Raw genomic sequence first — 14,051 nt, 5'->3', positions numbered from 1 at the left:
TTAAAAACTAGTCTTGAAGAGAAACTAGTCTGCCTGTTTATGGATGAGAAATGGTCCTACCTTACAGGTATAACATAATGATAGCATACATTAAAATGAGCATAATACTATCCTAGCTGTTTGCTAAGAAAATAAAAAAATGAGTGTAATAATATGTCCAAGTACCCCTGCAAATGATATTCTTCATGTTAGAAGTATTCCCTGTTTGTGTCATTTTTATATAGTCTTATAAACTGCACAGGAAGCATGACGACGATATATTTAAACATACTTGCAAGGTAGAGGTGTTCTGTTTAGTTAATAATGTCACTAAGCAAAAATCTCAAGTCCAAAACTGAGCAGGCCTGTACTTGTGCTTTTTCTAAATATTCAAACCCCAGCGTAGCTACATGTTCCTGGCCTCCCCCCCCAAGATTTCAATCACGCCTACCAAACAGTTCCAGTTTTCACTGCAATGCATTTGGTTATCTCAAACAGAAGAATAGCTGCCTAAATTCACCTTTGCTGAAAACACACCAATACATTGGAACAAGTAAATATACCAAGCAGAAATGGGCCTGAAAAGCTAACTTTTTTAATATTTAACCTAAGAAAATAAATAAGCAACCCTCTATCATTCACTGTTATTCTTCTATTAGACTCTACACAATACCTTGAGCTTCTCATAACTTCCCTCTCTTCTCCTGAAATGAAAAATAACATCAAGAGCTGAATTAATATAAATAGTTGTGACAATTTTACATATATTTTTATCCACAGATTTTTCTGCAGGTGGAATAATTTAGGGATAAGACTGCCTCTTAAAAATAGACATTTAGTGGCTTTTGTCACATATTTTCCTCCTGTTTTCATACTTCATCTAAAAACATCCACCTCTTTTCTTCCTTGCCTTAATTTCTTCCCTTTTTGTTTTATTCTTGAGCTTAAAACCAGTTCCCTTGAACAGTTTTGCATGCAGCGTACCTTACGTCACCTTCATATAGACTGTGTCCTGAGATACTGTACAAATTCAAAATACCATCCTAAAGATGGCATGTTTTACTGCAGAGAATCTACCTGATACAGTCTCTTTCTACTCTGTATTTTGAAAACAAGATTTTCACATTTGCAGATAAAATTATGTGAGGCTGTACTATCAAACCGAGAGAAACTGCAGTTCTTAAAGGTTTGTAAAATTAAAAGGCATATACATTAATAAACAAAATGGGGGCAGAGATGGTGTGTTCCTTCCTTGTATAAAAAGCAGCTGCACATTGAAACACATGTTCCTAAAATAGCAGCAAAGAACTGTTTATAAAAAATTAAGGTAGTCCTTGTGGTCCCCTGAGGATCCTTGAAGATTGCCCTTCCTGAAGGACAGAAGAATAGTCACTGTGATAAAAACAAAACAATACACCTATTTTCAAAGTCCTGAGCGAGCACAGAGTTGTCTGAGAATTCTGGTATTGTAGTCAGGATGCTGTAACTAACAAGTAACCATAATAAAATATACTGAGTAGTTTAGTAACTTAACATCCAAATTAGCAAGTCCTGTGCTCTGACTGAAAAAGGAAAAAAAAATAAATCACTGTGCATCTTTTAAAAATATAAACCAGCACTCGTTAAAAAAAGTAACTTCTTTACATGCTTGAGCAGACTTGAGTTCATGGTTCCGTGCATGTATCTACTGTCATAGATAAAGTATCAAGTTAATGCCCCAGGAGGGTTGAAATAATGGAAAAAGGAGCTTGTTCTGGGCACTTACCAGAGCTATCACTGGAGTTCTGAAAAGGGCCAGGAGGGGCCTATAGTCCGTGCCTGCTCTACTTTTGGCTGCCTGTTATGATCAGTATCAATAGGAAGAAAAAAAAATGCTTTTGGTACTGCATGAATCAAGATTCAACCTCAAGAGATTTGTACTGCAGTCCCAAACTTGGTACCACATGCCTGGGACTCTTGCTCATTAATTTATTCTCACTCAATACAATCTTTCTACTCCTCAGCTGTTCAACCGTTAATCCGTAATGTGTAAGAGCGATTTCTTATTCCTCCAAGACACCAGACTTCTCTTTTTTTGAATGAGTGATGAGAACTGTACCCAGAATGACCATACTGCTAGCAGAGCTATGGCACTTTTCTTATGGCTGTGGCACCAATTCCAGAGATGTTCGTTGACACTAAACTATTTAAGTTACATCCCCTGTGGGTGCTCGCTCCTCCTTGGCAAGTCAGCAATTCTCATGGGACAAAGTATGGAAAAATTACTTGCTGACACCAAAGACAACTGGAAGGACTTGGAGGTAGAAGGGAATACCCACAGCATATTGGTACAGAAACACCAAGGGTGACAGGCAGGTTTGCATGTCAAAACAACAGTTTTCCTTCCCTCCCTCGCACCCTGAAGACTAGCTCAGAGACTCCTTGCCTTCTAGGAGAACCTCAGTGCTGGGTGTCACAATGTCACCTGTGAGCAAGAAAGCACACTCATCTTCTCCTTGCACCATCGAGGGCTCCTAGACTCTCCACCACCAGTCTTTGACAGTGGGGCAGAAAGGATCACGAGCTAATCCTGGAGGCTGCAGAAGCTGCGCTACAGAGGATGCCATTTAGAAATACACTGAATGCTTTCCAACTGAATCACAGATCTCACCTGCCAACCTCTGCCTCAAAAACAAGGAACCCCTTTTGCTAACCCTTTTGCTGCTAATGGAGAGGGGCAAGCTCAAGGAAAGACTCCGCTTCTTGACCACAAACACGAGGAAAGAAAACTGCTGTTAGGGTTTTGCTAAAATGACAAGCACCATTCTCACCTGCTAGAATACCCACAACTTTTTTTGCCTATGTGCTTTGTAGACCCTCCTTCTTAATTTTTTGTTATTAAGAACAACATTCCTTTAAACAGACATGTCTTTAAAGATCTGAATTCTGTTTCACAGTCACAAGGAAATCACATGCTATAGTCACATAGGAGATTACAGTCTCAGACAGTGAGTGGCTGAAGACAATAGGAGACAAGAAGCAAGAGCAGCAGGTGAACCAAGATCCTGTTGCTAGGTTGGGCCAACACAAATGCTGTGATCGTCTGCAAGGGCGACATCCTTCACTCACAAACGTTACTGGCACAAACGAATTACATTACATCTTCTGACTACAGTCAAGAGGGAAAAAAGGATAACACAAAAATACTACTCACTAAAGATGATGACACAAACCATAGGAGCACTCTGGTTTCACGGTCCATGGTCAGAACCCCATTTATTAAACATTATAAACTTATCAATGTACACCATTTCCTATATACAAATCAAGTTTATCAATTTTAAAAAAGTGCTGTTTGAATTCAGGTTTTATTTAAAGCACATGGTAATCAGAATTGCATCTAAACTGACAGCGAATCAGTTCACGAGTAGTATTGAGAACACAGATACATCGACAGGGGCACAAGACACCTTTTAAGTCTTAACGTTGATTTACTGAAAACTTTTGAGGAGAAACATTCAGCTTATTTTATACAAACAGTACATAGTGCTTCCATCATCTCTATTAAAATTAAGTATACAGTTTAATCCTTTTAAAGCAAGGTACTCTGAAAACTTCTATTTTAAAATACCAGCCTATTTACCTATTCCAAACAAAAGGCCCAAATCCTGCAACTGAATCAAGGCAGACAAAAATATATGCCTGTGTAGACTGACTGCAGGCATGTGAGCTAAGTAAAAAACACTTTTCCAAAGTATCCTACCACAAAAATGAGATGATCTAGCATACTGATCTTTTAAACAAACCAACCAACCAACCAACCCAAGAACTATAAAAAGGTGGCCGGACAGTAAGAAATGTCAAGTGACCACTATAAACATGTTTAAAATGTAACTGCACAACAGTATAAACACACAAAGGATGCTGTTTATTTCTCTACATGCCACAGTTACTTGTTCTACTCTATGCTACATCGTAGTTTGCCAACATTCTGCAAACGCAATCACACCAGGGGATACTACGCGATACTGGATCCTTTCTTGACTGCTTTTGCTCCATTTTGCAATATTAAGGCCAGCCTCCAGGAAGACTGCTGAAGTGATTGAGAAACAAAGTGATACTGAGTGATAGTTTGGCTGAGAGAAGTTCTGTAGAAGGCTAGATAAAGAGAATATCGGATCAATTCACAGGGACAAGATGTAAGAACAAACTACTCAAAGGACTTCACTATACACAAGTGAAAACAACCAGCCAACAGCTTAAATTCACACTTTTTGGATCTTTCCGTGAAACCAGTGTGGGGGCACTTTTTTTTTGTGATAAGTATGTGCTACTTCAATCCCATTTAAAGTTAGTACAAATAAAAAGATGGTAGTGAAAAATTGCTTTATTCTGGCTGCTGGAAATGGAGGCAGAGAAAGCGTTACCAGTATGAAAGAACAGTGCTGAAAATATCCTTGGCGTTTTACATTAGGGACTTCCTACAGCAAACCTAGCTTTGTTCTATTGCACAAAAATTGTAAATGAAAATAAAAGTTCACAGAAATGTAACATTTTAGAAACCACTTTTCAAAAAGGGACGTAAGGGCACTCGGTTCAAGAAAGTTCATTCAGGAAATCAAAAGCCATTTCTGGGTAACTGCAGGGCATCAAAATGAGACTTGAGAATAACGAGGAATTGTTTCAGCCTTGCAGGCCCAACAGTACGTAAATCTAGCGAAATCCACAGAAATCATGTTGTCTGAACAGACACGCTCCTTCACTTTTCTTGAACTGCAATTGTGCTTGAAATCATCTGCTAGCAGGAGGTTTTGGGTATTCAAAAGGTACTTTCAGCAGCTGCTGAGATCGCTTTACACAGGACGTGCAGAGAGACTGATCCACTTTATTTACCTGAATTTGCATTTGTATCTTCAAGGATGGATCTCCGCACCACAGCTCTGCTGACTTCACTGAAGTTCTGCTTACTGAACTCGACCACCAGCCCTCGGGGTGGGAGAACTGAGACCCCAGCATAAAACCACGACATAGGCTTGTCCTAAGGCAGCTTGAATGTGAACAGATGTCAGATAACCTGCTTCAAAAGCACAGCATTGCTATCAAATGCTGTGTTTTCCTAGGATCTCTTAACAGATTGCCAAATATATTCTGTGTGCAAACAGGTTTCGTTTTGATATATGATTAGAGGCCTCATAATTTAAAGCGTGATTAGCCAGTATCTTCTTATCTACAGTAACTACAGCATCCTGTAGTAATGCAAGCCCTAAAAATCATTATAAAAAATATTTCCTTAGAGCACTTTAAATAATTTACAAAATTCTAGAAAAACTATGTATGTTTATCCATGATATCCTTGTTAAATAGAAGCATTTTTCACATTAGTGTGTATATGATATACAGATATCAGCATTCTCCCACTGTCTATCTTTTCATGTCTCAAGTTTTACCAAGGTAATTACAATGATAGTTATTTTCCAAAAAGACTGTTACTGTAAAAAAAAAAAAAAAAAAAAAAAAGAGTACTTACATATCTGAAACCTTTCTTTTTAAGAGGGAATCTGGGCAGTCCCCTGCAGGTACGTCAGTAAATTTTGCACAGGTTTTGTCTAAAACTTCTTGCCCTTGGTCCACTTCACAAGCAATTTCCCTATTCTGCAGGACAGGTATTTTTCCTTCCAAACTGGAGCTGGATACCTGAATTTCTTCCTGCCTGTTACTGTCCTGGCATGTAACATTTTCCTTTTTAACGCCCATCTGCATACTGTTATCTGTACATGCTCCTCCACTAGTTTTATCCACTGTTACTGCTGTCACATTTAGTTCTTGCAGTGGGCAACCTAAACTTGGATCTGGCCTCTTGTCCTGCTGGTTATCCTCTCCCTTACTGCATGCATGTATACTCTGCTGAGATGCATCTCTGCTGACTTTATCTGCTTTTACCACTGCCGTACTGTGTTCAGGGCATGGGTGATCTAAATTTGAATCAGCCCTGCTCTCTTTGTGGATATCTCCTTCCTCAATCCACATCTGTGTGTTCTCAGCTTTGGATATTCCTCTGCAAACCTTATCTACTTTTACTGCTGCCACACTCTGTTCCTGCAAGGGGAGACTCGAGTGTGAATCCAACTGATCTCCTGAAGCATTAGCCTTTCTGCAACCCTCTGCTTCCTCTTTGATATACAAAGGAGCAGCCTCCTGCCTTTCACATGTTTCTGCTACACCGGGACTTGGCACTTCCACAGTGAGCTTCTGAGAACTGGATTCTTTTATTGCTGTCATAGTCTCCTCACTAAATTCACCTTTTGGCAAGGGGGCTCCACTTCCCTGGTTAAGTACATCTGTATCCTGGGAAGCTACCTCCATTCCTAACACACTGCTCTGGGCAAGCAAACGCTCTGCTTTCTGCTTTTTGTTCAAAAGCATGGATTTCTTCCTGTCCCGAGCATATTTTAGACCTGCAATAAATTTACTTGAGATTTTTAGGTGAAAGGTATTCTTTCTTTTAGATCTAGACTTTGCATTAATTACTTTTTGTACTTTACAACCTCCATTTTTGCTGGTTTTAGGTGGAAGCATTTTCTGCGCAGGGTCTGTGTTAGGGACAGCCTTTTTACCTGTTGCATTTCCAGATAACTCAACACCAGCAACACCTTTAACCCCTGCCACTCCTTGCTTAGCTTTTGACTGACCAGTAGTATGAAGAGTAACATTCTCTGCAGAGGAAGCAGATTTCCCACTGCCATGTAACATTGCACTTTTCCCTTCCGTTCTCTGAGAGTCCTTCAACTCATCAGCTTGCTGAGATACCTCAGTCTTTTTACTCTGACCCAGCATGAGGTCAATCTCATTTTCAACTGGCTGTTGCTTTGCTTTTCCTTTATTAGCAGTTTGTTTGGTCACTCTCAATAGGTCCAGAGTTGCATCATCTTTTTGTACCTCTGAATTGCTTGCAGAGTCTTTAGCCTTTTCTGCCAAAAACTTCCTAATTTCTTGTTCAATGCTGTCATCGCTGTCCACTGAACTGCTGTCATCAGCATCTGACGCAGCTGTGAAAGTACATTTTTTATTTTTTGCTACCCGCAGGTTATTCGAGTTTGAAATTGCTTTAGGTTTATATCCTTTTTTAAGCTGTAAGTTAAACTCTAAGTTCTTCATGGTTTCTGGTTTTTCATTGGTAAGTTTGACATTTATGTTGTCTGGAGGATTTCTGATTGCATTCTCTTTCACAGCTTTTCTAGGTTTTGAGAGGCAGCTTTTCAGTAGCATGGGAGTTTTACATTTCCACTCATTTTGTTGGAGGCTACTAAATTCATCTAGCAGCTGAGTTTCAGTCTCACTAAATCTGACTCTCTTCTTGCACTGAGATTTCTGGTCCTTGGACTTCTTCTTTAATTTTCTTTTAGACCGTAAAAGGTCCTTGATAGCGCTATCAAGGTCTTCGTCACTATCTAGAGAACTGCTCTCATCATCTGAACCATCCCTCTCTTGAGTTTGGATGGTATTTTTCATAAGCTTTCTTGTGCTACTCTGAACCTGCATAAAAGGGTTTACAGAGTGCAAGGCCACACATCTGCCGTCAGATCCAGACAGTTTGGAAGACATCAGCTGCTGCTGCCTAGTCTCTTTAGTACTGAGCCTTTGAGCATCACAGAGTTCTGCAGGACTGCTCAGGGCACACTCCTCTTGGAGCACAGGAAATTTTGAATAGTTACCTGGCTGGAAAAGTCCTGTCTCCAGCTGCTCAGGTGTTTTTGATGCACCTTGTTTCACTATTCTGTCTTCCCTTTTAAGTCTCCTTTTACGACTCAGTGATAGCTTCAGTGTTTTGGGAAGTGAAGGCTCGAGGGTACCAGTGAGGCTGTTTTGATCAGAAGGCAAAGGCATCTGGATTGAGTGTGACAGGCTGGGAGGCTTTGTTCCAAGGTTTCCTGACTGTGCTTTCAGAGCCAAAAAAGCCCTGATTTCTTGCTCTATACTATCATCACTGTCCACAAGGCTGCTGTCACTTTCACAACGAGAGGATGAGAGAAGCTGGGGAGAAAAGAAGGAGTCTGCAGCGAGTGATTTGTTGTCACTTCCCATTTGGGATGGCATGATTGTCTTGGAAATATCAAGGATAGCTTCCGCACACATGAGTTCTGCAGATGTGTCTGCTCTGCAAGAAGCCTGCAATGTGAGCTCACAAGCAGCAATCTTGTTTTCTGGAGGTGCAAAATGTCTGGCTTTTTTCAGTGGTTTAAACAGGTTGTTAAATTCACTGCTGGTGCTTTCTAACTCTGTTGACTTTGAATTAATTTCTTTTCTCTTGTTGCTTACAGGGCTTTTATGGATTTCTGGTGAGGCACTTTTTGTTGAGCTAATTGTCAGGCTTGCAGAAATGTCTGCCATTCCCTTTGTATCAAATTGTTCCCTCTGCAAAGGGACACAGTCTTTTTTGTGACCTGCCTCCTTCCTGATTTTCTCCCGCTGATAAAGCTGAATGGCTTCTTCAATGCCATCATCGCTACTTGAGTCAGATGTGTGCATGCTCTCGTTGATAAGCGCTCCCCTTGTCTCCCAGTAATTAGCTCCGCTTTCTTCATTTTGCTCCACTAACCAGGGCTGGCTGGCAGTGGCCATTTCTAGATACGCTTGGTTCACTTGGCTGAAATCACTAGGCTCTTCTTGGATTTTAGACTGCAAACACTTGGACTGTGTGCTGGTTTTCTGCAGCTTGGGATGGTGTCTCAAGAGGAGCGCATTACAACCTTGCTTTATAGCACCACAGCTTGTTTTGTTTGTTGTTTCTTTGTTGCATTTTAGGACAGGTCTCACATGGGAATCTTTTTTATCCTCCCCAATTACACATCTACTAATTTCTTGCTGCTTCTTCTCATTCAAGAACTGTACTATTTCAGCTTGTATGCTCTGTTCAAAAGAGTCATCGCTACTGATGCTCTGAGGGGAAGCAGGCTGTAGCCTTTTACCAATTCCCAGGTGGTCAGTCAGGTACTCTTCAGAGAGCATCTCAGCTTTAAATTTCACAGGGAGAAGGTTACTAGCCATTTTGTTCTGGGAGAATTCTCTCTTAAACCTTTTGTCTCTGCTTATATTCTCAGAACACTCTGCATTCCTTTGCAACGACTGGTCACTTTTGCTTTTTGCTTTCAAGTACTCTTGAATGGCTTCCTCTATACCTCGGTCAACAGAATCGTCGCTATCAGAATCAAGCAAGAGAGTCCCAAACCCCACATTCTCTTCCACTTCAGTGTCGTCCGAATCAGCAGGGCATCCACACTTGGTATACTGAGGATGCTTCCGTAGCAATGTGGTGCTAGATGCGACTCTGTTACTAGTGCCCTTTTCTCCCTTTTGTTTCTTCTGCATAATACAATCATACTCATTGTTCATACCCAGGGGAGACTCTTGACTTTGCAGGTTGTTTATGATCATCTGAACTTTTGCACTTACAGAGGTTCTAGTGACGTCCCCTTCAGATTCAGAGAAGCAAACGGGGTATCTACAATTCCTTGCTGGTCCAAAGGACTCCCATTTTGTTTGAAGAGCTACCAAAGGAGAAGCATTCATAAGGAACATTCTAGCAGACAACAGCAAAGTCCACAACGGAACAGTTTTTCAGACTGGTCTCTCTTCCATCCTACAACAACAACAAAAAGAGAGGAAAATGTTTTTTATTACGCATTTACCTTCTAGAAGTTCCATGTAATAATACTGGCAACATAAATTGTAAATTATTAACGCTCAGACTTACTCTGCCAGATAATCACAAGAGTTACTCCTCACCATCACTTTAGTGGGTAAATCAGTCACTACTGCCATTAAGGACAAGACAGAGCACTCATCATTTGTGGTTTTCAGTATTTTCTGGCACAACCATAATCCAATTCAGGTAATTATCTTCACTTCCGAAACTCTTCCTGCCCTTTTCATTGAAGGTCATGCTGTCTTTTGCACATGCTCCTAAATACCCATGGATTGTCAAGACCCACAAAGAATCACTCTGATGATAATTCAGTGCACAGGCGTGTGCAATGCCCTTCTGCACTGATGTTGCCTGAATATTTTTGCAATGAACTTTGTGGCAAGAGAGAAAGAAGAATTTTAAGGGAGTCTTTCATAATAAAGTGGAATCGGTGGGAGCGGAGAACCCTGCAAAATATTCTGCTCCCTGTGTTTCCTTTGGCATAATTGCCCTTTTTAAAGAACTCCCGCCATGCATAGCTCAGCTTTTCAGTTTTACAACAAAAACAATGTTAGCTATGTCCACGTGGTATATAATGGGCGGATGTGAAGCAAGCTTGCCCATGATGTGAGATGGTGGAACACAAACCAACTCTTATTCAAAGAGCAGAGTAACTGTGTTAGCATGCCTGGACTCACACACTAACCCAAGACAGCTTTTACCAGTTCTGGCCTGGTATTAAGCACACAGAACTGAGGGACTTCGGGCAGCTCAAAGAGAATGAAAGGAAGCTTATTTCTTTCTGAAACATACTATACAGTAATAACCCTGAGACACCAATCATTCTGGCCTCACTGCAGGATAAAAGCTCTTGGTAAACACAAATCTTTAGGAGTTTGCAAAAGCAGGATAAAGACTATGAACTATTCTTCGTATTATAGTAGAAAACACAAACAGAATGAAGCCCTGTTTTGTGGAATAGTGAAAAAAGTCATCCAGAAAATGCCAGATAACACCCCGAAGAGTCCACAACTTCCATGCAGCCCCAAGAGGGCTGATGGTTTCACCTGCAGCATCACTTGGTAGGATCAAAACAGTACCTGGCTGGCACAAGGCATACAGCAACCCCAACAAAAAACTACGGCAGTAGCGTGGTTCTCCAAGCCACAGAAACCCAGCGAGCCCCGACTGCAGTGTGGCATTGGACTCTACCGACCTACAGAGACATGCTTCTGCCTCTGAATACTCTCTGACCTTGCCTTTGTCAATTATTCTCTAGTTCTGGTTTCAAATTAATCAGTGGCAATAAATATTTTAAAGAATTAGTGATTCTAAACTCTTTAAAACTTGTAAGTATATTTTCTACTGAGAATAAGGTAACAGACAACCAGGGAAGAAAATTCTTTATCACTTTTAAAAAGAGCATGGTGCTCCAACACAGAACATGACAAATGCTTTTGTCAAAATTATTCTGGGACCTGTGCTCAGGTAGCAGTTTTATTGCCATCTTGTTCGTAGACTAGAATATTCTTGAAGCCTTGTTGACCAAGGCAGGGTCAGCCTGAACATGCCTTACATGACCTCTGCAGAGCGGTTAGCTCTGAACACACCACTGATAACACTTTTGCCGCTTTGTTTGCCGATTCTCTGCCGCAGAACATCTTAGCAGAATACATTGTAACCCAAGCTCTGAACCTCCATTTCTGTTTTGCTTTTCCTCAGTGGTAATTCATTTCAAAACATCATTCCAACAGAATTAAAATTTTAAGTGTGGCAACCAAGAACATCCCTCCTCACTGGCTGGTACCTGGAACTTCCACCTTTTAGTCAACTGAAGGGAGTTTAGACTGACTCCTGCTCTACGTGCACCAGTAAAGCACAGTGCTCCTGACCATTCGTGTATTTGGCCATGAACCATAACTGGGGAAGCCCTTCACAAGCAGCCCGACACAACAGGGGTCAGAACCCAAACAGAAACATGTGAATGAATACACAATTTCTAAAGTAGCCTCCAACACATTCACTAGGGCAAACACAAATCAAAACCATTTTTCCTTGTAATAAGCAGCTAAGGATCAAAAAGACAGAAATTAGAATACCTAATTATCCTGAAGAAATGCAATTAACACACTTAAGCTCCCACCTTCATTAAAAAAAACCAACCCAACTTATTTCCTATTAACCTATTTCCACCGTTTCCAGGAAAGGGCCAGGTGCCTTCGTTATCCTACACTGGGATTGCAGTCGCCCTGCAAGAATTACACGGGACTGGGATGAACTTTCCCGCCCCAGCAGTGCTTCAGGCCACGACACCTACCCAGGGGGTGCGGGCTCTGAGGGGGCACCCACCCGAGGGCACCCACGGAGGGTGGGAGGGGACACCCACCTGGGGGGCACCCACGGAGGGGCTCTGAGGAGACACCCACCCGGGGGGCGCCCGCAGAGGGGCCGTGAGGGGACAGCCACCCGGGGGGCGCCCACAGAGGGGCTCTGAGGGGACGCCCACCCGCGGGGCACCCACCCGGGGGGCTGTGAGGGGACATGAGGGGACACCCACCCACGGGGTGCCTGCAGAGGGGCCGTTAGCGGATGCCCGCCCAGGGGGCACCCGCAGAGGGGCTCTGAGGAGACACCCACCCGGGGGGCGCCCGCAGAGGGGCCGTGAGGGGACGCCCACCCGCGGGGCGCCCGCAGAGGGGCCGTGAGGGGACGCCCACCCGCGGGGCGCCCGCAGAGGGGCCGTGAGGGGACGCCCACCCGCGGGGCGCCCGCAGAGGGGCCGTGAGGGGACGCCCACCCGCGGGGCGCCCGCAGAGGGGCCGTGAGGGGACGCCCACCCGCGGGGCGCCCGCAGAGAGGCTGTGAGGGGACGCCCACCTGGGGGGCACCCACCCGGGGGACCATGAGGGGACACCCACCCGCGGGGCGCCCGCAGAGGGGCTCTGAGGGGACACCCACCCGCGGGGCGCCCGCAGAGGGGCCGTGAGGGGACATGAGAGGACACCCACCCGGGGGGCGCCCGCAGAGGGGCTCTGAGGGGACACCCACCCGGGTGGGGGGGACGCCCGGAGGCGGCGTACGCGGGGCCACCGCCGCGGGGCGCCCCGCCCGCTGCCCGCGGCCAGCCGGGCCCTGCCCGCGGCCGCCATGGCTCCCCCTTCCCGCCTTCCGCCGCCCTCGGCCGGCCGCGCCGGGCCCGGACCTGGGCCTCGGCGTCAGCTTCGGCGGAGCCCCGTCCGCCGCGCCGCTGCCCGCCCCGTCCGCCCCCCTCCCCGGCGCTCACCTGCCGCCGACCGCCGCGGGGCGGGAGGGGGAAAGGCCGAGAAAGGGTTGTGGTAGCGGCGGCGCCCGGCCCTCGGTCTCGCCGCTCCTGCCGGGCTCCGCTCCGCCGCGGCCGCTTGCCCGCCGCGCTGGTGCAGGGGCGGGCGGCGCTTCCTTCCCTGCCCCCGGGGAGCGGGAGGCATGCGCCGCAGGGCTCCGCCGGGGAGGCGGGGGCGACCGCCCGGCCCTCGGCGGCCGCCGGCTCTGCCCGCGGGAGCGGCGGGGAGGGGACGAGCCGGGCCGGGCCGGGCCGGGCCGGTCGGCCCCGCCGCCGGGGCACAAAGGCGGGCGCGGCAGCTCCGGCGGAGCCCGGGAGCCGGAGCGGTAGGGGCGGGAGGCTGGAGCCCGTTCAACGATTGACAGCGGAAGGTCCGCCGCGGGGAGGAAGGGGCACCCCGCCGGCCCTGTGGAGCTGGGGCCTTTTGCGGAGTCCAGGGCAAAGATTTGGGCCCCAAACGCGGATCCTGCAAATGCTGACCGGCTCTGTCCCGGCAGGGACTTTGAAAACGCGCTTACCGTTTACTTTTGAGACAAGAGCCGAGTACAACGCGCAGGAGGAGAATTAATTCCTCGCGCTCCCCTCCGCGGTGCGATGGGGGTGCGATGGGTGGGAAAAACTCAAAACGTCGGCAAAACACGCCACTGACTGTCCCGAACCCAAAGTTTGGGGATGCAGAACTAGAACTGCGGCTAAGAGAGCCGAGGCCTGATTTTTCGGACGCTGAAGCGGTCGGTGCTTTGGCTGCTGGAGTTACCAGGACGTTGGAGATTTTGTGTAGAGAAACAGAAAAGTTTTAGCGCTCTGTTTCTTTGTTTTGCTGGCGAGCAGGCTTTCCCCAACAATGTGCTACCAGCCGTGTCCTACCGGCCCTGTGCTCCCTGAGTGGAGCCAAGCTGCAGAATCCGTCCTTTCGGGACGCCCGCTTCGACCTGCTCATTCACTAAAAAGCGTGGAATGAGTCATAGCTCTCGGTTTGTAAAACTTCACAAGCATTTCCATTCCTAGTTTCTGGCAAACAAAACCCTGGTGCCTTAACCCAAAGTGCTGCCTATTTTCACTTTGCCAGTGCATTTCCCGCCCCCTCACCGT

General features: G+C 45.6%; 1 protein-coding gene across 1 annotated transcript; it reads right to left on the bottom strand.

Annotated features, from left to right (window-relative positions):
• Window positions 1–52: 52 nt before the first annotated feature.
• Window positions 53–13,236, bottom strand: PPP1R26 (protein phosphatase 1 regulatory subunit 26). The gene is made up of 2 exons (XM_075056084.1): window positions 12,924–13,236; window positions 53–9,595 (listed from the first exon to the last, which is right to left on the bottom strand). The coding sequence occupies exon 2, from the start codon at window positions 9,532–9,534 to the stop codon at window positions 5,482–5,484; it is 4,053 nt and encodes a 1,350-aa protein (XP_074912185.1). The 5' UTR covers window positions 9,535–9,595; window positions 12,924–13,236; the 3' UTR covers window positions 53–5,481.
• Between the last annotated feature and the right edge of the window lie 815 nt (window positions 13,237–14,051).

The sequence above is a fragment of the Buteo buteo genome, chromosome 23 (genome assembly GCF_964188355.1).
Source record: "Buteo buteo chromosome 23, bButBut1.hap1.1, whole genome shotgun sequence".
Taxonomy (NCBI): Eukaryota; Metazoa; Chordata; class Aves; order Accipitriformes; family Accipitridae; genus Buteo; species Buteo buteo.
The sequence above is the reverse complement of the archived record's forward strand: the minus strand, read 5'-3'. Positions and strand labels throughout refer to the sequence as shown.